The 20,359-nt window shown below is 52.2% G+C and overlaps 1 protein-coding gene across 1 annotated transcript; it reads right to left on the bottom strand.

Moving 5' to 3' along the window:
* Positions 1–1,718: 1,718 nt before the first annotated feature.
* Positions 1,719–20,323, bottom strand: ZBTB49 (zinc finger and BTB domain containing 49). The gene is made up of 8 exons (XM_081084240.1): positions 20,207–20,323; positions 16,673–16,843; positions 14,214–15,316; positions 9,891–9,937; positions 6,005–6,078; positions 4,846–4,928; positions 4,598–4,759; positions 1,719–3,594 (listed from the first exon to the last, which is right to left on the bottom strand). Exons 2-8 carry the CDS (start codon positions 16,822–16,824, stop codon positions 2,918–2,920), a joined length of 2,298 nt encoding a protein of 765 aa, XP_080940366.1. The 5' UTR covers positions 16,825–16,843; positions 20,207–20,323; the 3' UTR covers positions 1,719–2,917.
* Positions 20,324–20,359: the final 36 nt, after the last annotated feature.

The raw sequence follows: 20,359 nt of genomic DNA, 5'->3' as shown, positions 1-20,359 counted from the left end.
GGGTCCCCCTGGGCCCCAGGACAGAGACTGCTCCCCACAGTCGGGCCTCATGGCGAACTATTCCCCTCGGCCCTTCCCCCGCCTCTGCCCGCCATGACCGTGCCCGGCTGTGCTAGTGCATTCATTCTTGTCTCGTGAAGGGGTGGGCAGAGGCAGGGCCGTGGGCGCGGGCAGCCCCCGCTCGTAGGTGTCTCGCGTCCAGTGGTGAGACAGGTCCGAAACCAGGGAGGGCGGGCCCGTGGCCGCCTGCACACGGTGTTCCCTCATGCTTCCCGGGGACATCGCGTGGGCACCGGGGGCCGGGATGGGGTCAGCACTCGGGAGGGAAATGAATGAGCAAGGGACGCCCTTCCTTAGGCCTGTCCTCCGCTGGGAAGGCGAGGGCTACCTGGTCAGCTTCCTGGGGAGCGTGAGGGGCTCAGGCAGGGAAGGAGCTTTGAAAATGCAGGTGCCCGGGCCCCGGCTCTGCTCCCTGTGAGGGCTGTGCCGCCATCTGGTGGCTGGATGGAAACCCCACACCAAGCAGCCCGCGCGGGGCCAGGTCTCCCGGTCCGGTCAGGTCGGAGAAGAGGGCATGTTTGCGGAGCCCCGCTGGCCGCAATCCCTGACCTGTGCGGGGGGGGGGGGGGGGGGGGGGGGGGGGCCTTCACGAACACCCCGGCTGAAGGCGCGACGGGCTGTACGCAGGGACTCAGAGCGTTGATGGTAACACACTTTTTTTTTTTTTTTAACAAGGAAAGACGTTGATGAGAATTTGCTACCTGAAAAGGCAAAGAAGTGCATAGGGTACGGGCTGCCTGACAAATGTTTCAGTGGGGCACTGATTTGTTCTGATTGGAGAGGCAACGCCTGGAAGGAAATACCAAGATGTAACAGTGCACCACCTCCCTGGGTGTGGAAGGAGGTGGGTAAATGAGGACGCACAGGATGCATCCGACAGTTTGCTGTCCCAGCCGGGCGTCCACACACCTCCCAGCCTCGCAGTGGGAGATGGGAGGGAGGAGGGGCAAGTTCACAGGAGACCTTGTGGCTGTGGGGCTCTGTGCAGGGCGCTGCGCCCCCCGCCCCGACCTCGGGCTCTCCGTCTGCTGCCCGGGCCTCGCCGGGCTGAGTGCAAGGGCTGGTGGGAAAACCAGGAGTTGAACCTGAATCTGACTTCAAAGCCGGCCCTCTCCTCTGCAGCCATGCTGCTTTTCTACGACATCCCGCCTCCCCGTCTCACTGGTGCCTGTGATTCTGAGTGAGCAATGACAGGGTCGGTGCCTTCACTCCGGTCCCTTGTGCAGTTTTACAGGCAAGTACTTGCTTGTGCCGCAGGTAACTCTTTTCACGCGCTGATCCTGTTATGAAATCACAGGACACGACTCATTCCCACACAGGCAGCAGGTGTGCTGAGGGTTGGGGGATGCGTTTAGGAAGTCGACTAGCGGCCGGACGTGGGCAGCAGGGCTGTGGGCGAGGGGCCATGGGACGCTGGAGGAACAGAGATGCTCATCTCAGACTAGAAAAGAAAACGAGAGAAGGCTGAGGCTCAGAGCCCGCCATGGCCTGACAGCGAGGGGCAGCCCGGATGCGCTCAGTTCTGATGGTGTCTGAAGCCCACTGTCCCAGGACGGCCGAGCCGCACCGGGACCTGTCCTTGAAGGGGAGCCCTTCGCTTTGCTACTATGGCCTTTAGAGTAATAAAAATGCTGGAGGAAACACATTACATAGCAAGGCAAGTTTCATTTACTCAAATTATAGTATGAGTTTCATCCTATATAATAAAGAGCTAATATGCAAATGGTCATCACACCCTCATGCCCTCACGCCGTCAGGGCTCAGACACTCAACACTGCGGGGAGAGGAATGGGGACCAGCCAGGCACAAATGAGCTCGCGAGAGAGGAATGCGGACTAGCCAGGCTGCGGCCTGGGAGAGGGACAAGCCGCCCGCCCTGCGGTCCTGGGCACCTGCGGCTGCTGCTTAGGCGAAGCCGCCCGGCCCACAGTCCCTTGCGGCTGTGGCCGGCCTGGATGCCTACAGCCAGCCGGTCCTGGGTGCCTGCGGCCGGCCAGAGAGAGGGAAGCCTGGGTCCCAGGTGCCTGCAACCAGCTGGAGGAGGGAATCCTGGGTCCTGGGTGTGTGGTGAGGCAGAGGTGGTTAGGAGCAATCTGGCCAGCAGAAGAGCAGTTGGGGCGATCAGGCCGGTAGGGGAGCAGTTAGGGGTGATCTGGCAGGCAGGCAGGCAAAGGTGGTTAGGGGCGATCAGGCAGGCAGGCAGAGGGGTTAAGGGCGATCAGGCAAGCAGGCAGGAAGGTGAGCAGTTAGGAGCGAGTGGTCCCGGATTGTGAGATGCAGTTGGACATCCCCCGTGGGGTCCCGGATTGGAGAGGGTGGGTGCAGGTCGGACTGAAGGACCCCCCTCCCCTGCACATTTTTTGTGCACCGGGCCTCTAGTATACAAATAACATCTGTGTAAATAAAAATAGAAAATGCTATAAACTTCAATCATGTAAAAATGCAAAAATATTTGTATTTTACGTGTGTGTGTGTGTATATATATATATATATATGTTTTCCCTTTAGCATAACCACAATGTACAGTAGTTGCCCCCAAGTCCACATGCCATCATGCCAGCCAGTCAGTGGACGGCTTCTCCAGCCCTTGGCTTCTGTGACACCAGCTCCCACTCTAGCGTCTGCTTCCACAGTGAGCTGGGCCTTTCCTCCCAAACCCCAAGCTCAGGAGGCTTTCAGTTACCAGCCACGTCAGGAGGGACCGTCCCACGTGTCAGGCTGGCGAGAGGGCATCGCAGGGGACGGCTGCCTCCTGGACATCGGCCTCCTGGAAAACGCACCGCGGCTGAGCAGCGCGGTGTTGGCATCGCAGCGTGGGTATCACTGGGGTCGGCGTAGCGGCATCAGCATGCCGGCATCACTGGTCCAGCTCGCCCTCGTTCTGCAGCGTCTTCATCGCCAGCCCCCACAGAGTCATGCTGGAAAAGAAGGGCCCCTCTGAGTTCCTGTACGCCGCGCCTGACACCCAGCTGCCCAGGGGGTCGCCGCAGGGATTGTCCAGAGTGGCCAGAGATGGGCGGACTATGGCCATGCTGTCCGTGGGCAGCGGCCCGTTGCTGGTGGAGGCGTTGGCGGCTGAGTAAGCGAAGGCCTGAGGCTGCGTGTGCTGCCCGGGGGCCTTGGCGAGTTTGCCAGGATCTGCACTGAGCTTCTCTGGGTTGCCAACCCCACGTGGCTGAGGCGTGGGCCGGAACTTACAGAAGGAGCCGGCAGAGTGGCCGTCAAATTCTGTCACGGGCTCGTCCACTGGATGGATGGGGAGCTTCACAGACACGGGCATCAAAGTCACAGACACGTCCTGGGAGAAGGAGTCGGAGCTGGGAGCCTTGTCCAGGTCGGAGGCCTCGACGGCGTGGGTGAGCTCCCGCAGCGCGTCCCGGCCCCCATCGTCCACACGGCAGTGCATCCGCCGGTGCCGCCGCAGCACGGCCGAGCGGGTGAAGCACTTGTCACAGATCTCACACGTGTACGGCTTCTCCCCGGTGTGCGTGCGGAGGTGCCTGCGGAGGTCACCCGATCCCCCGAAACTTTTCCCTGCGCAGAGAGAGGGGTCCTCTCAGAAGTGGGCATTGGGACATGAGTGGAGTGGAGCCTGCCGCCACCCGCTCTGCCCTTCTCTCCCCTCTGCCCCCAGCAGCCCCCTCCCACCTGCCCCTTGGGTGTGGGGCCTCTCAGTGCCAGCCTCCTGGACCCTGTCTGCCTGCACAGGCGTCCCCGCTGGGCAGGCAGCTGCCACCCCTGCCGGCTGGTGGGTGCTGGAAACCCTGTTAGTTTCGTTTAAATTTCTGTGAACCTAAAGCAGCCGATCTATAATGAGAAACACTTTCCCCGCGGCATCTGTGCATTCACTTTCACTACAATTCTGCCCATATTTCCCCGGGTTCTATGTCCTTTCCCTGCGCATAGCATCAAGGTGGGGATTTGCTTCCACAGTCAGAGTTGGTGAGGGATCAATAACCTTATAGAAGCATAGCATCATTACAGAGGAGTGAACACTACACACGTATGTACACGTATGTTTAACTGCCCCCTTGTCTGCATGTTGCTCTATTTGAATTCTCGGCCCTCCAGCCCTGGTCAAGCAAAGGTGGGCTATCTATAAAAAACTTTCAACAAAACTAGCTGTCGATGCCCACGTGTTAAATTTTTTTCTGTTAACCTAAAAATAAAAGGCCTTTCAAAGCAAGAGGCAACAGGCATTTAATTGAGATCGGTTAAGAATTGAGGAAGCGCTGAGAGGCAGAAACCCGCCCAGTGTTCTGATGGGAGACAAAGGCAGGAGGGGTGAGAAAGGGAAGGGGACAGTGACTCCCAGAGGGAAGGCGCTGCTACTGCTGCAGGCGAGCCAGCTTCGTGATGCTCATTCTAAACCAGGTTTTAATTTTCAGTGCAGAGGTCCTCAGACCGCAGTTAGAACAACTGCGTCCTTGTCTCTGCAAACAGTTCTCTGGACAGAGTGTGGCCCTGGGCCCCATCCAAAGTTAGCACGCGGCACGGGACGGGACGGGACGGGCGGCCTGGTCTGTGCGTCACTCACCGCAGGCCGTGCAGCTGTAGGGCCGCTCCCCCGTGTGCCGGACGCGGTGCCTCACCAGCTTCCTCTGCATGTTGAAGGACTTCCCGCACTCGTCACAGGTGAACACTCTGTCCGCCGTGTGTGTCTTCTTGTGCTCCTTCAAGTTGCTGAAGTTGCTAAAGCCTGGAGAGACCACGACAGGTCAGCGGAGGCCCGCGCGCGCCAGGCAGGGCCTCCAGGAGGGAAAGGAAAGGAAAGCGCAGCCATACCTCGGCCACAGGTGTCACACAGGTGCGGCTTCTCTCCCGAGTGAATGACGATGTGGCGCTGGACATCCCCAGAGGCTGCAAACCTGCAATGGATGTGAAACGCAGCTGAGAGCCCGTCCACCTCACAGCACTGGGCAGCGCGAGGCACGGAGGGCAGCTGCCCCGCCTTCCTGACTTCATCGGAAATGGGCATTAAAAATATCTTTACCTTTCCCCCGCCTTTTAAAGGAAAGTAGAAAATAATGCAGGGTTTTGTTTGTAAGACACTTTTTCTACCTAGCGGCATCAATCTTTCTTCTTCAGAGATGGCCACCACTGGCTCAGGGTAGGAGTCATTCCCGCCCAGGCCTGGGATAGGAAATCTAGGTGCGTTCCCTCCCGCCACCCTAGAGAAATGACAAAAGGGAGGACGGGAGGCTGGGAAGGTTGGACTTCTTTGTTCCTACCACCTGCTTCCTGCACAGATGACTCTGACTGCGCCATGGCCCTCTCTCCCTCACAGACCAGAGAGAATTTGCATGCTTCCATCACAGCACTTACAGCAGCAGGTGGCTGATAGGTGCTGACTGAATGGATGGCTAAATGAATGGCTATAAAGGCAGGTGACTGGTACGGTCCGGGCTGATGCCTGTTGTCCAGCATGACCGTCAGAGGAGAGCATGTGGACTCTGATACCTGACCCCTGGGGGGGCGGGCAGCCAGCGTACGGCTGTGTGCACTCGGGAGGGACCCTCTCCGCACTGCACCTTGCCGCCACAATGAGACTGCGCCAAGTGCCTTCCTGCTGCTGTTCCCACAGCCGGAGGCCGGGCTGGGCAGCCAGGCTGCAAGTCTCACGTCCCGCTAGGTACTCACCTCCCAGGGCACTCATCTGCTTTCATGGCCATTTTTAGAAAGAATGGACATTTCAGTGTAAAATCATTCTGTGTCACATAAAATCCCATTTCTTAGACTTCTGTCCTGGGTGTTCCTTCTCTGAATGACTGTCCTTGCACTTTTGTTACTCATCTGTGACATACAAGGCTAGGCAGAGGGTCCGACGGGCCTGCGCTCCTCCGTGGAGTGAGCCCCACGCGGCTTGTGTGCGAGCCCTCAGAGCACTGCTCTCCATGGAAACCGGACCAGAGGGCCCTACAGGCGAGGACAGCCCAGCACTGACCTCTTGCCACAGACTTCGCAGATGTACGGCTTTTCACCAGAATGCCGACGCAAGTGAGTCTGCCAGTTACCGGCCTGCAAGAAAGGAGAAGCACAGCACACCAATAACGAAAGGGTTTTTGGAAAGCAGGTCACACACATTCACATGGAAGACTGGCAGGTTTACCAGGTTCCAGTCCACTTTCCAAGGAAGACTAGACACACACTCAGAAGGAGCCACGTGCAAGAGGAAGGACCGCCGGTTCTAACTGGGGGTGTCCCCACTCTGGTTTCTCCACTGTGCTCCCGGGCCCAGGGCTGCACTGGCTGCCCCATCGCGGGCCTGCCCTGGGCCGCTTCTCTCTTAAATGGGCGACACAGTGCAGGGTGCCGTGGAGGTTGCCAAGCTTGTACTTTAAACAGACCTTGATGTATTATTTCATATGTTTTTAAACTTGAACCATCTATATGCAAGTAGCACTTGAGAAAAGCAGCAGCGCTTGCATGTGGCTACTCCCTGCTGTTTCTCCCTGCCTTGGTCAATAAAGGTACGACTCCCCGAGCAGCACCCCCTCTGCAGCGGCTGCTCTGCCTGGTGGGCTGTCACGCTGTCCTGTGTGCAGAAACGAAATCAGGAGTCACTGCAGTCCTCCGTGGCAGGGACGCCAGGCTCCTGGTTTCTGATGCCAGCAGGGCTTTACCAAGAACGCCTGATTTAAGGGAGGCCGCGGAGCCGACTGCCAGTGCTCAGCAACAGGCCGTCAATATTACATGGCCCGCAGTGAGGCTGAGACTGCAGATGCCTCAGACATTAAGCACTCCGGCTACTGCTTCCCCCTCGGACGTAGAGGCAGAACTTCCCACTGTGGAGTCTTCAGTGAACAGTCTCTGTCACATCCCTACTTAATATTTTATAGAGCTCTGTTACACACAAACACTGAAGTAAGTGAGCACACCCACGGGAAACAATGCTCAGGCGTTATGCACAGAATAAGCCATGAAGGGGGCATGAACAGTAATACCAACTAACACACCTGGCTTTGTAAATCTGCATTTTTAAATATATATATATTTTTTTTACTAGAGGCCCGGTGCACAAAATTCAGGGCACAGGTAGGGTCCCTAGGCCTGGCGGGTGATCAGGGCCGATCTGGGCCTTCCGGCTGTCAGCCAGGGCCTCCCTTTGTTCCGCACCACCCCCTGGTGGTCAGCACGCATCCTAGCGAGTGACTGAACTCCCGAGGGGAAAATTTGCATATTAGGCTTTTATATATATAAATTGATTTCAGAGAGGAAGGGAGAGGGAGAGATAGAAACATCAATGATGAGAAACACGGATATGCCCCCTACTGGGGAGTGAGCCTGCGACCCAGGCATGTGCCCCTAACAGGAATCAAACCCAAGACTCCTCAGTCCACAGGCTGATGCTCTACCCACTGAGCCAAACCAGCTAGAGCTAAATCTGCAATTTTTTAAAAAAATTAAATGCAAAAGACAGTCCATGGTGACAGGTTTGAAGATGGGTCTGAAGTCCACCTGTGGGTGGAAACATACAAACGTGCAGGAACAGAAACTGAGGTCGGGATTTTCTGTTATGACATGGAAGTCTTTCTGTCTGTCAGACACTGAGAAACACTGTGTTACATCCTACCTTTTAGAATATGATACATATGGTTTACACAAAATCTCAGGTTTATTTTAGGTAACCAAAGAAAAAGAACTTGGCAAGCCCTGACCGGTTTGGCTCAGAGGATGGAGCGTCGGCCTGTGGACTGAAGGGTCCCAGGTTCGATTCCGATCAAGGGCATGTACCTTGGTTGCGGGTGCATCCCCAGTGGGGAGTGTGCAGGAAGCAGCTGAATCAATGTTTCTCTCTCATCGATGTTTCTAACTCTCTATCCCCCTCCCTCTCCCTTCCTCTGTATAAAAAATCAATAAAATATATTTTAAAAAATTAAGAAAAAAGAATTTAGCAAAATATTAGGAAATACCCAGGTTTTAACAGAATGACTATGAATAACAATAATAAAGTGACTGCCCAGCCAGTGTGGCTCAGTGATTGAGTGTTGACCTATGAACCAGGAGGTCACGGCTCAATTCCTGGTCAGGGCACATGACAGGGTTGTGCAGGAGGCAGCTGATCAATGATTCTCTCTCATCATTGATGTTTCTATCTCTCTCTCCCTTCCTCTCTGAAGTCAATAAAAATATATATTTTTTAAAATAATAGTATAAAGCGACAAATGCTAGTAGCAAATATATCTGGTCTAGTAGGCCTTCACACACATTACCACGTTACCCTTAGTAACTGGCATTGACATCTATTTTCTAGACGAAAACGAGGTTCAGCTAAGGGGGCTGCTCCAGTTCCTCGGCTGGGCCAGGAATGAATGCCACCTTACTGAGGGGAACCTGAGGACAGCACATTTCTGTGGCTAAACTAGCTTGTGTTGAGCACTCAGTGTGACAAGGCCGCGGTGCCCTCAGGAAGCAGCCTCCTGGAGTGAAGTAACGCACCCCTGGCTGTGTTAGACCAGTCACTTCCAAATTTCAGAAAAGCTCATCAGTCATGGAACAATTCAAACAGCACCATCTGCTCAGCTGTTAAATGAGATCCCTCCTTCCCAGCTGTTTTGTAAACTGTGTATGAAGATAGAAATTGTCTCTGAATCATTCCTAGCAAGGCTGCATTGTCCCTTTTTAAGTCAAGCATAGCAACTGTTTATTTTCCAAGTAAATATCATCGAATGGTCTTCCACTCAGTATTATAATAAGCATAGTGAAAAAATTTTAAAAAGGTTTCCTTAGGTATTTAATAGTGGAAATGAATAATGGAAATAATTATTTTTCCCCACAGAAAGGAGCACATATTAGCCTGACAAATTACATAAAAGTACATTAAATAATAGAAAAATTCAGGCAAAAATGTTCAATAATGCGTTCAGATAATTTATATCAAATTGGGGCCCAGATTGTTTGACCTTTGTTATGTTTTTAGTTGTAGTAAACTTTGCTATGCCCTGATTATATGCTAAGGACATAGATCACATCTTAGAAATTACCTATATATAGCGGATCCACAAAAACTCTAAGAGCTAATAACAATAATAGCTGTCAAGTGCTAGATGCTACTATGAATGAAGCACTTGACTAAGTTGCAAGCAGTGTTTCATGTAATCATCACAATGTCCTTAAAAAGGAGTGTTGTTCCCATTTTACAGAGCAGACTGGGGAAGGAGGACCGAGCTGTGGACAGCGTTGGACAGCGTCAGGGCCCAGCATTGGGCGGGGCGGGGGGGGGGGGGGGGGGAGGCGGGCGGTGAACACTTATCTTGTTTCAGAAGGAAAAAGAGGCTGCATTCAAAATGTTCTCTACAACACTGCATCTCTAGGTTCCTTCAGGCCTAGTGCCCAGCTCAGCACACAGCCCTTCGGACACAACAAACACTGGCTGGATGAGAGATTTAATACTTCACTTAAGAAGGATCAGCTACAAGACAGCAAAAGCAGAGAATGCAAACCGGTCTGTTGTCCAACATCCTAACATCTACAGTCCCAACAGGAAGGAGGCGGCATCTGGCTGAATGCAGCCCAGCCTCATTTGCAGCCTCCAGATGTGAGCTCACCATGGTTTACTGCATCTCTGAGAGGATAGACTAGGATTGCACCCACCCGGGGGACGGGTGGGTTGTGAAGGGTCCTCACACTTAGGAAAAATGGCATGTTTTCCCCAATGTACCAGGATTTTGTTTTCTTAAAAATTATTTTCTCCTGATGTAGACTAGTCTTTAAGTTACAGATACCTTCAGAGGCTTCTCTCACAACTCCAATGCATGTCTTACTTATAATAAAAATCAACACTAGGTTTCAGGTTTCCAACTATTAACAATAAATAAAAGTATTCCCACCTGAGAGAAATGTTTCCCACAAATGTTACATTCAAAAGGTTTCTCACCTAAAACAAAACAAAACAACAGCTTGTAAAATCATTTGTATTATCTGCACAACCATTTTCAGTCTAAAATGCTTAAACTATCCCGTGTCCACCACTCCAAGCAGGGACTACGCTCCTCATCCAGCGTGTATGAAAGCCGGAGTCCCACCTCTTCCTCGCCTCTCGTCCTTAGACAGTGGGCAGGGATGACAAACTGAAATCTGTGATTAGTTTCCTCTAAAAAATCAAACGGTGCCCTAGCTGATTTGGTTCAGTGTATAGAGCATCGCCTGCAGACTGAGGGTCCTGGGCTCGATTCTGGCCAAGGGCACATGCCCATGTTGTGGGCTCGATCCCCCGTGTGGGGTGTGCAGAAGGCAGCCAATCCATGATTCTCTCTCATCACTGATGTTTCTATCTCTCTCTCTCTCTCTCTCTCTCTCCCCCTCTCCCTTCCTCTCTGAAATCAATAAAAATATGTTTAAAAAAATCATATTGTTCTCCAAATATGAATCTATGTTGAAGTCAAACTTAACTTGTTAGCGTTCAAACCCTGCCTCGGTTTTGGGCACCAGCTTTCCCTTCTGCTGAAAATCAACTGTGAATTTCTTTGCTGAAGGGCCCAAACCTGCTTACAGCCCCTCAGCCCGACTCCTTTACTCTCCCACCAGCTCCTAACAGAACCAGGGTATCATTCACACACGTGAGGTGTGGGCACGGCACAGTCCCAAACCGAGACAGACCTCCTGAAGGTGGGATGGGGAAAAGCCCTGCCCCTGCACTTGGCCTTGGCTGACCATGCTCTCAGGGGAAAACAAGAGGACACTATGGGAGCCACGTCTGATTTCAGAAACTAAGCAATTACACTTTGGTATAGAATAACCTGCAGAGAAGGGAACTCTGCCGCCAAGAAACCACAGCAGCCCTGAACACAGACTCTAGAAAATGACCATTTTAACAGTACACTTCCAGGTGCCACCTTGAACCTAGGGAACTAACAAATAGGCTGGGCAGACGAAGAACCTACTTTTCCCCCTCCGCCCCCCCACAAGGGGTTTCACTCTCTAAAAATGACAATACCCCTTCCTTCTACATTGCTGGCTGCTAGCTTTCTGGGCTCCTGCCAGGATACTTTTACTTTGATTTTTCCTGAAACTGTTTAATGGCTTCTTCAATGGCTTCTTTCTGGAGCAGGCAGAAAGCTTTTGGTGGAATAATTATAATCATACTAAAGGCCCGGTGCACAAAATTTGTGCATGGGTAGGGTCGCTAGGCCTGGCCAGCAATCAGGGCCGATCTGTGGGGCGACCAGCAGGGTGATCGGGGGTCCCCCGCTGGTACCTGCCTTGGCTGGCCTGGGGCCTGCAGGCTGGGGGCAGTTCCTGCGTTGAGTGCCTGCCCCCTGGTGGTCAGTGCGCATCACAGCAACCGGTCATTCCACCGGTAGTTCCGCCGTTCGGTCGATTTGCATAATAGGCTTTTATTATATAGGACTAGAGGCCCGGTGCACCAAAATTTGTGCACTCAGGGGGGAGGGGGCATCCCTCAGCCCGGCCTGTGCCCTCTCGCAGTCTGGGACCCCTCAGGGGATGACCACTTGCTGGCTTAGGCCCGCTTCCCGGGGGATTGGGCCTAAGCTGGCAATCAGACATCCCTCTGGCAGCCCGGCAGCCCTCGGGGGATGTCCACTTGCCAGCAGGGAGCAGGCCTAAACTGCAGTCGGACATCCTTAGCGCTGCTGAGGAGGCAGGAGAGGCTCCCACCACCACCACTGTACTGGCAGCCATCAGACTGGCTTGTGGCTGAGCAGAGCTCCTCCCATGTGAGAGCACCCTGACCACCAGAGGGCAGCTTCTGCATTGAGCCTCTGCCCCCTGGTGGTCAGTGTGTGTCATAGTGACCAGTCATTCCCAGTCCTTCTGCTGTTAGGGTCAGTTTGCATATTACCCTTTTACTATATATGATAGAGGCCTGGTGCATGGGTGGGGACTGGCTGGTTTGCCCTGAAGGGTGTCCCGGATCAGGGTGGGAGTCCCGCTTGGGTGCCTGGCCAGCCTGGATGAGGGGATGATGGCTGTTTGCAGCTGGTCAAACCCCTTCAGGGTGGGGGTCCCCACCGGGGTGCCTGGCTAGTCTGGGTGAGGGGCTGAGGGCTGTTTTCAGGCTGGCGGGTGACTGAAGCTCCCAACCTCTCCTTTTTTTCTTTTTTCTTTTTTTATTCTGGGATTTATTTACCTTCTATGGCTGTCACTGGAACTGAGAACCGGCTTTAGCTCTGAGGCTCAGCTCCAGCTCTGAGACCTCAGCTGCTGAAAGCAGGTATCTGAGTTTGTTTGGCTTCTATAATTGAAACACTGTTGCAGCTCCAGCTCCGAGGCCAGCTGGCTGAAAGCAGGTTTCTGGGGTTTGTTTAGCTTGTATAATTGCAACATTGTTTCTTAGAGTGCAGCTCAGAGGCTGGCAGCAGCAGGCGGGGAACCTTGGCTTCCTCCATCACTGGAGCAAGCAAACCTCCTGTTCGCTTCAGCTGCCTGGCTGCTGGCCGCCATCTTGGTTGGCAATTAATTTGCATATTGCCCTGATTAGCCAATGGGAAGCGTGTCGGAGGTATGGTTAATTACCATGTTTGTCTATTATTAGATAGGATTACTTCAGTATTTTGGGACAACATTTATGTCGGAAATTATGGGGATAATAGATAATGTTAAGTTAAAGCCCCCATTATGCGATCCAAAAATTTGAAAAAAAGAGGCCACTGGTTATTAAGGCTCCCAAGTGACCAGAATTGATAACCTTACTCCAGTGGTTCTCAAACGCTTTGCTCTCAGGATCCCTTAACACTCTTAACTGAGAACCTAAAGTGTTTGCTTATGTGGGCTACACCCGTCAGTACAGTCCATACTAGAAATGAAGACAGAGTGATTTTTAACACATGACTAGACAGCTCACTGGCCACCTGGGTGATGACAGCCTGTAGCCGACTCCACTGCACACTTGTGGGAGAAGACAGACAAGGCAAGCAACATCCTACATGGTGACAGAAACAGTCCGGCCTCACAGACCCTGGGAGAACAACTCAGATCGTAAGTCGAGGACCACTGCTTTCTCAATAGAGTATGTCCAAGTGAGCATCCCACTGTAATGGATGACATTATTGTTCAAAAGAACAAACAATTTAATTTTTAAAGCTAAACAGATACGTTTCTCAAAAATTATACTAATCATGAGGCTCTAGGAAATTCAAGCAAATGGAATGACCTAAATTAAGGTGTTTTTTTTCAGGGCAAAACTGAATCAGTGATACTGCCTTCATATGGAGAATACTTCTGAACTACTAGTAACAATAAAGGTAATACTTTATATATTCAAATACATTACAATTTATAAAGGGCTTCCAGAAATATTAAGTAGGTCTCTCTCCACAATGCACTGAGGTGGTAAACACCTAGACACACCAGGAGTCAGTGATAGCAGAACGTCACATCGATAACTGCAATTGCACAAACGTCTTAAAAGCAGTTACTCTGGAAGCATCTGTAGCTCATCACTTCCCATGCCTGTAAGGTAACTGCCATTCACCTGCCGTGTGTACTAGAGTCATCCTGCTTAAGTGCAGGAAGTAACACACACGTACTGTATAAGGTAACGTACATGTGCCGTATAACACTTTTAAAAAAGCTTTTGAAAAGTAAACTTTTTGGAAAGGGGAGGAGGTATGAATTAAGGAAATAAAACTTTGAAAATTCAATGTCCAAAATGGAAGAACTTTCATTTGAAAATATCAAATGGTTAAAGCTGATCCTTATTAAAAAGTTTACCTCCCACCTTCCGAATCACAATTTTTAAAATCTGATATTCACATTACTTTCCAGAGAACTTTTAGAATTACTCAAACAAAATTATTTTATTCTGATTAACCTACATTACGCTTTTAAAGAATAAACTTAATCTAAAGAGACAACTAAATATAGCTTATCTGTTTTAGAACTTGAAAATTTCAGTCCATCAAAATAATTTACTATACTTCTTTAGAAATGGAAAGTTTGTCATAAAAACCTAATTAAAATAAAAATGAAGTGAGACATCTTTTAAAATTGGCTCTATGAAAGTATCTATAGATTACGCTTTAAGAGGCATCTCCAAAACTATGAATTAAAAAGTAGCTAACGCTCCTTGATGATTTTTGTGTGCACATGTCAACGCCACAGCAAAACTTCTTACAGAGAGGAGCAGGCACCGTGTGCGTCTGCGCTCTTGCCTGTCCGGGCCCGCGGGCACTGGGTCAGTGTGCGTGTACCTGTATGGGACCGTTTGTGAAGCTCCAGGTTGCTTGGGTGTTTGAAAGGCTTCCCACACAGGTCACACGCGTACTGCCACTGGGACTGCGGCGTCTGGAACTGGTCCTCTGGAGCCTCCAGGTCTTCGGGACTCTCCGTTTTGATAATGCAGTGGAAGCTGTCGGAGCTGCCGGGTTCTTCACGTTCCTTCTCCCCAGCGCGTTGACTGCTGGCTTTCTCTGTGGCGTTGTCACTAGCAGGGCCAATCCTCTGGGTTAGACCCTCATCCGACGTGGCTTCAGCAGTTTGCTCTGCAGACTTCTGTGACTTCAGGAAATTGAGCTTCTTCAGGTGTACGGCCTTTTTGAGCCTCATCTGTTTGGTGGGTGGCTGGCACGTGCTGTCTGACTCAGGGTCTGGGGCAGGTTCACTCAGAGGCTGGGCCAGGAAGTTGGGAGGCAGGTGCTCCGCGGACTGCAGGGCGCATTCGGAATGACTGACAGCACACGGCTGGTTTTCCACGGCAGCCGGGCCTGTGGATGGGCTGACAGTGAAAGGCTGCTCGATTATTCTCTCGTGACTGGGACAAGCGGCTTGCTTATAGTACTGCTTACTGTACAAGTTTCTCAGTTTGTAGTAGTAATTTGGCTGTTTGAGTGGCAGTTCTGTGCAGCTGCCGTCTAAAGTGTCAGGGCCTAGTTTCGACGCTTCGCCTGCAGGGTGATGAAGCTGAACTGACGGTGGAGCCTGAGAGTGCGGCTCGTCCAAGGCCTTACCGTGCTGCACGTCCGCCGAACACCCCGGCAGTACGTGAGGAGAGTAGCTTTCACTGAGAGCACAGCTGGTGTCTGGAGCCGGAGCGCCCGGCAGGGAGAACACGCTACCACCAGGCATGCTGGGTGGCTGCTCCACAGGGGCTGATTTTAAGAACGTGTGACACAGACTCAGAACGTTCTGCACCTGCAGACACTGTGCTGTGTCCAGCATCACCTGCACATTGTCCTGGTTCAGGTCCAGGTGTGACGTGTACATGAAGTCCAGGATCTGCCCAATGCCGCTGACATTCTTAATATCCAAGTGAAAAACGTCGCTCTTCTGGCCGGGAGAATTCTGGAAGAGGCTCCTGACAAAACAAAGATGCCTGTTTCAGTGTTAACAATTCATACACACTCTTAACTTTCTCTTACAAATAATACTCATACTAATATTCAAAACAGCAATACTTCTATAAATGCCAGAATTTTATAATTAAGCGAGCTTTAACCCTTTTAAAAAATCTGGCTGGCAAGTCATCCAATAAAGCAATTCAGATAAATGAGTGTGATGAATATCCAAACTTCCAAGTAGATATCCAAGGAAGATTATGCAGTATACCCATGGCTCTTTTATCAAATAATCCATATGCATTATTAATAGTATATAGAGTACAGAAAACTAAAGGACACACATTTTTCACTACTTCCTGTTTGTAGTCTGACAAATCATGTATTTTATTTTAGGCCATAAAACACATATAAAAATATTTCCATATCTAAGTGCCTTAAAAAGTCTAAAAATAAAAATAGCTATAATAAACCAACCCTCAGTATACATTCATTTTGTTTATTAAATACACTTTTATTGATTTCAGAGACGGAGAGGGAGGTAAAAACATCAATGATGAGAAAGAATCATTGATCAGGTGCCTCTTGCATGCCCCCTACTGGGGATCGAGCCTGCAACCTGGACATGTGCCCTGACCAGGAATCGAACGGTGACCTCCTGGTTCATAGGTCGATGCTCAACCACTGAACCACACTAGCTGGGCTACACTCATTTTTTTAATCTTAATTTTTAATTGTGTAAAAATTACATAATACTAAACATTTAATTATGGTTCAAGTGGTAAATTCAATGGCATAAAGTACATTCACGATGTTGTGCAACCATCACCTTTATGCATTCATTCTTGGAACCTTTGCATCATCCCAAAGAGAAACTCTGTTCCCATCAGACACTAACTCCCACTCTTCCTGCCCCGCCCCTGGCACCACCATTCTGCTTTCTGTCTCTGAATGTGACTGCTCTAGGACCCTGATACACTCTCATTTTATACTCAGTCATTCCTCTAGCTGTCTAGCAACCCAATGGTCCACACATCAGCAGTGAGAAAAGCCCTAGGAGTGAATGCAGCAAGAAAGGACACACTTCCATAAAGCCCACACACTTTATTTTGCGCACAAATCAAATCCACCGGGGCAGGAATCTGTATGGTGAAGAATATCAAGCTAAGTTAGGTAAGTTGTCTTGCAACATTGTTGGAGACATTTGATCAGATGCAGTCACCTGCTCCACCAAACAGCCCAGGTTGTGGGTTTGATCCCCAGCTGGGGTGCATACGGGAGGCAACCGATTGATGTTTCTCCTCTCTCTTCCTCTTTCTAAAATCAGTAAGAACATACTCTCCGTACAGTGAGAAGAACAGAGACTGAAATCGCACCTGAAGTACTGGCTGAAGGCTGCGAGGACATTCTTGTGCGCTTTGAAGCAGACGCCGTTCACCACCAGCATGCAGTCACAGAGCAGGCCCTGGATGCGCTGCTCGTGCAGCTGCTGGAGGAGGTGGCAGCTGTGCGTGGCCACCGGGTCCATGCTCAGGCACTCAGGAGACCTGCACAGAGGACGCAGATAAAACATGAGTCTCGATGACAAGACAGGGAACTAAACGGCACCAAGTCCACGGATTGATCTGTGGTTCACTGTCATGAGTCCCTGTCACAGCAGCTTAAAAAACAAACATGCAAACAAACAAAGAAGTCGTTTCTTAAGCATCTTAACCAGTGCTGTTCAATGGAACTACCTGTGAAGATAAAAATGTCCCTAGAACGCTTCTGCTCCTCTTACTACGGCCCTAATCTGCCGTACTTCCTCCCCTGCAAGCCCCCGAAGGCTACTGTCCCTTAACACTCAGCCCTGAGCCGTCTTCACTTTCCCTTGATAACATATCTATCTCTGGCCTCCATCTGTTCTAAGCAGACAAGTCCTAAATTTGAAACTTTAACTTCAACCACCAGTTGCAGATGTCCAACTTTCTGCTAACCATCTGTAACTGTATGACCCCACAATGAAGAATCTCCAAAACTTACCCCCATTATCTCGCCCTCAGCTCGGCACCTTGTTCTGACTCCCCTGTTTCTTCATGGAAAGCTCAGTTTCTGGTATGTGGATTTGGGGTGCTGGCATGATCTCCTGGTTTGAGATCAGGGTGGCATTCGGAGGACACTGGGACGAGAGGCGAGGTCATCTACAGGGAGCCACACTGCAGCACTGGGAGCGGATGTTACCCAAGAGGGGACACAGGAAGGGGAGCCTCCGCCAGGCGGCGGGGCACTGTCCCTAGTGCTGAATCCTCAGAGGCACAGAGCAGCCAAATGACTGAGTCATCAGTCACCCAACCCACCCCCCTAGCTGCCAGGGAAGAAAAGGCTTCCTGGTTTACTATTAGCCTCATTTACGGACTGCTCACTACAGGCCCGGCACTGTGCTAAGCATATCATATATGTTAACTCAAATACATAATGCTCTAAGAACCATGATCGCCGTTTTACAAGTCAGGAAATTAAGAAACGGGAGTTTAAGTAACATGCCCATGATCATAAAACTTAAGTCCCAACGCCAGCATTTAAACTGCAATCAGTGCTCGTGGGCTATGCTATCGTCATGAGAAAAAGGATGTTAGAAAACACAGCACAAAACCTGCCTCTACTCCAATGCTGAAATGCAGCCAATGTTCCGAATGGACACTGGACGCTTTCTAGCTCTACAGAGGTGACAAGGGGAACAATTCTTTGGAATGACCCTCAGAGTTACGATGATCTGCAGTCACGAACTATTCTATAATTTACTTTGACAATAAAAGTCATGATCCAGCCAAAACCGGTTTGGCTCAGTGGATAGAGTGTCGGCTTGTGGACTGAGAGGTCCCGGGTTCGATTCCGGTCGAGGGCATGTACCTGGGTTGCGGGCACATCCCCAGTGGGAGATGTGCAGGAGGCAGCTGATCGATGTTTCTCTCTCATCGATGTTTCTAACTCTCTATCTCTCTCCCTTCCTCTCTGCTAAAAAAAAAAAAAAAAAAAAAAAAAGTCATGATCCATCTGCCCTGGCCGGTTTGGCTCAGTGGATAGAGCGTCAGCCTGCAGACTGAAAAGTCCTGGTTTCAATTCCGGTCAAGGGCACATGCCCGGGTTGTGGGCTTGATCCCCAGTAGGGGACATGCAGGAGGCAGCCAATCAATAATTCTCTCTCATCATTGATGTTTCTATCTCTCTCTACCTCTCCCTTCCTCTCTGAAATCAATAAAAATATTTTTTAAAAATCATAATCAATCTAATAGTTTCACCAAGTTAATCCTGTAAGTCCCTGATAAAAACCCTCTAGAAAAAGAATTGGTAATTTATATTTCTTACTAGAGGCCTGGTGCACGAAATTCATGCGCGGGGAGGGGGGGGGTCCCTTCAGCCCGGCCTGCACCCTCTCCAATCCGGGACACCTCAGGGATGTCCTACTGCCTCTCACAATCTGGGACAGCTGGCTCCTAACCGCTCGCCTGCCTGCCTGCCTGATCGCCCCTGACTGCTCCCCTATCGGCCTGATCGCCCCTAACCGCCTCTGCCTCGCCCCACACTCAGGACCCAGGATTCCCTCCTCTGGCCGGGCGCAGGCACCCAGGACCCAGGCCAGCTTTGCCCGGGCCAACCACAGCCGCAGGAGACCGTGGGCGGGCGGCTTCGCCTGGGCCACAGTCACAGGAGCCCGGGACTGTGGGGTGGGTGCCTTGTCCCTCTGCTGTGCTGCAGCGGCAGGTGCTGGTGCCCAGGACTGCGGGGTGTGCAGCTTGTCCCTCTCCCCGGTGGGCCGCAGGCACAGGTGCAGCCACTGGCACCCGGGACTGCGGGGCGGGCGGCTTATCCCTCTCCCCGGCCGCAGCCTGGCTGGTCCCCATTCCTCTCTCCCCAGTGTTGAGTGTCTGAGCCATGACGGTGTGAGGACATGAGGGTGTGATGACCGTTTGCATATTAGCTCTTTATTATATGGGATGTGTCCTATGTGTAACAACTACAGGTAACAATGTATATACCTAGTAAAAATAACAAATGTGTATAAAATGTTTCCTATATGCGACCAGGCACTATGCTGAGCCCTGACAAGTCACCGCATTTAATGATCAGCGTCCCGGTGAGAGAGGCTGAACTGTCGCCCTCGCTCTCTAGAGGGGGACAGCGAGCACCTGCGGGTGACAGGGCGCAGGTCTTCCCTCTCCTCCTAGGGAAGCGGCCGTCTCCTCCCCGCGATCTGAGCAGCCCCGGGCCCCCACCCGCAGCAGCAGCGTGTTGGAGACCGGGCCCATAAAGGGGCGATTAAGTTAAAACCCTAAACCAGTCCGCCTGACGCCCTCCGAGGAGGAGGAAATGTGGGCACAGAGCCCCCAGGGGTGCTCCTGCCCTGGAAAGACCCGGGGAGGGCGGCACAGGACGGGGGGGGGGGGGGGGGGGGGGGGCCACAGGCCAGGGACAGCAGCCTCGGAAGAGACCTCGGCGACGCCCGGAGCAGCTCCAGCAGGGAGCACGCCTTCCCTTCCAGGCCGACACTTCGCTGCGGGCGAAACCTTCCTGCTTGCCACGCTCGCCCCCTCCGCTCACACCCACCACCGCAAGCCGGCCGGTCTGAGGCCCGACCCCGGCTCCGGGCCGGCCGAGCAGGAGGCCGGTGGGGCAGCGGTGGGGTTTCCCAGCCGCAGGGGCCGCACGGGGGCGAAGGCCCCGCTGCAGGGCGACACCGGGTCTGTGTCCCGGAGCCAGCGCTCGGCTCGGCGCCGCCGCGGCTCCATCCCGCACGACCCGCAGCGCTCCGCCGCCCCTCGCGGAGCCCGGGATGTGGGACGGCGGCTCCCTACCCCGCCCGCCTCCTCTCGGGCCGCTCCGCCCGGGCGGCACCCGCACGCCCTCGCCTCGCGGCCCCGCGGCCCCCTTACCCTCGGACGCCGCTCTCGGACCCGCCGCCTTCTCCTCACCCGCCGCGCCGCCCCCAGAGCCGCTCGCGGGGCTCCTGGGGCTGCGGAACCGGCCCGACAACGCCCCCTCGGCGGCCCGGGCCCGCCCCCGGCTTCCGGCATCGTCACTTCCGC

Source organism: Myotis nattereri (assembly GCF_964212035.1).
Source record: "Myotis nattereri genome assembly, chromosome: 1".
NCBI lineage: Eukaryota > Metazoa > Chordata > Mammalia > Chiroptera > Vespertilionidae > Myotis > Myotis nattereri.
This window is presented reverse-complemented; position numbering and strand designations above follow the sequence as displayed.

Bases quoted from the DNA above. Each gene is read 5' to 3' on its own strand.
- ZBTB49 (XM_081084240.1), bottom strand. From the start codon at position 16,824: ATGGACCCGGTGGCCACGCACAGCTGCCACCTCCTCCAGCAGCTGCAC. The intron at 15,317-16,672 runs GTGCGATTTCAG...TTGTTTTGTCAG, and splicing joins GCCTTCAGCCAGTACTTCAG to GAGCCTCTTCCAGAATTCTC. The intron at 4,929-6,004 runs GTCAGTGCTGGG...CATCCATTGCAG, and splicing joins TGCGAAGTCTGTGGCAAGAG to GTTTGCAGCCTCTGGGGATG.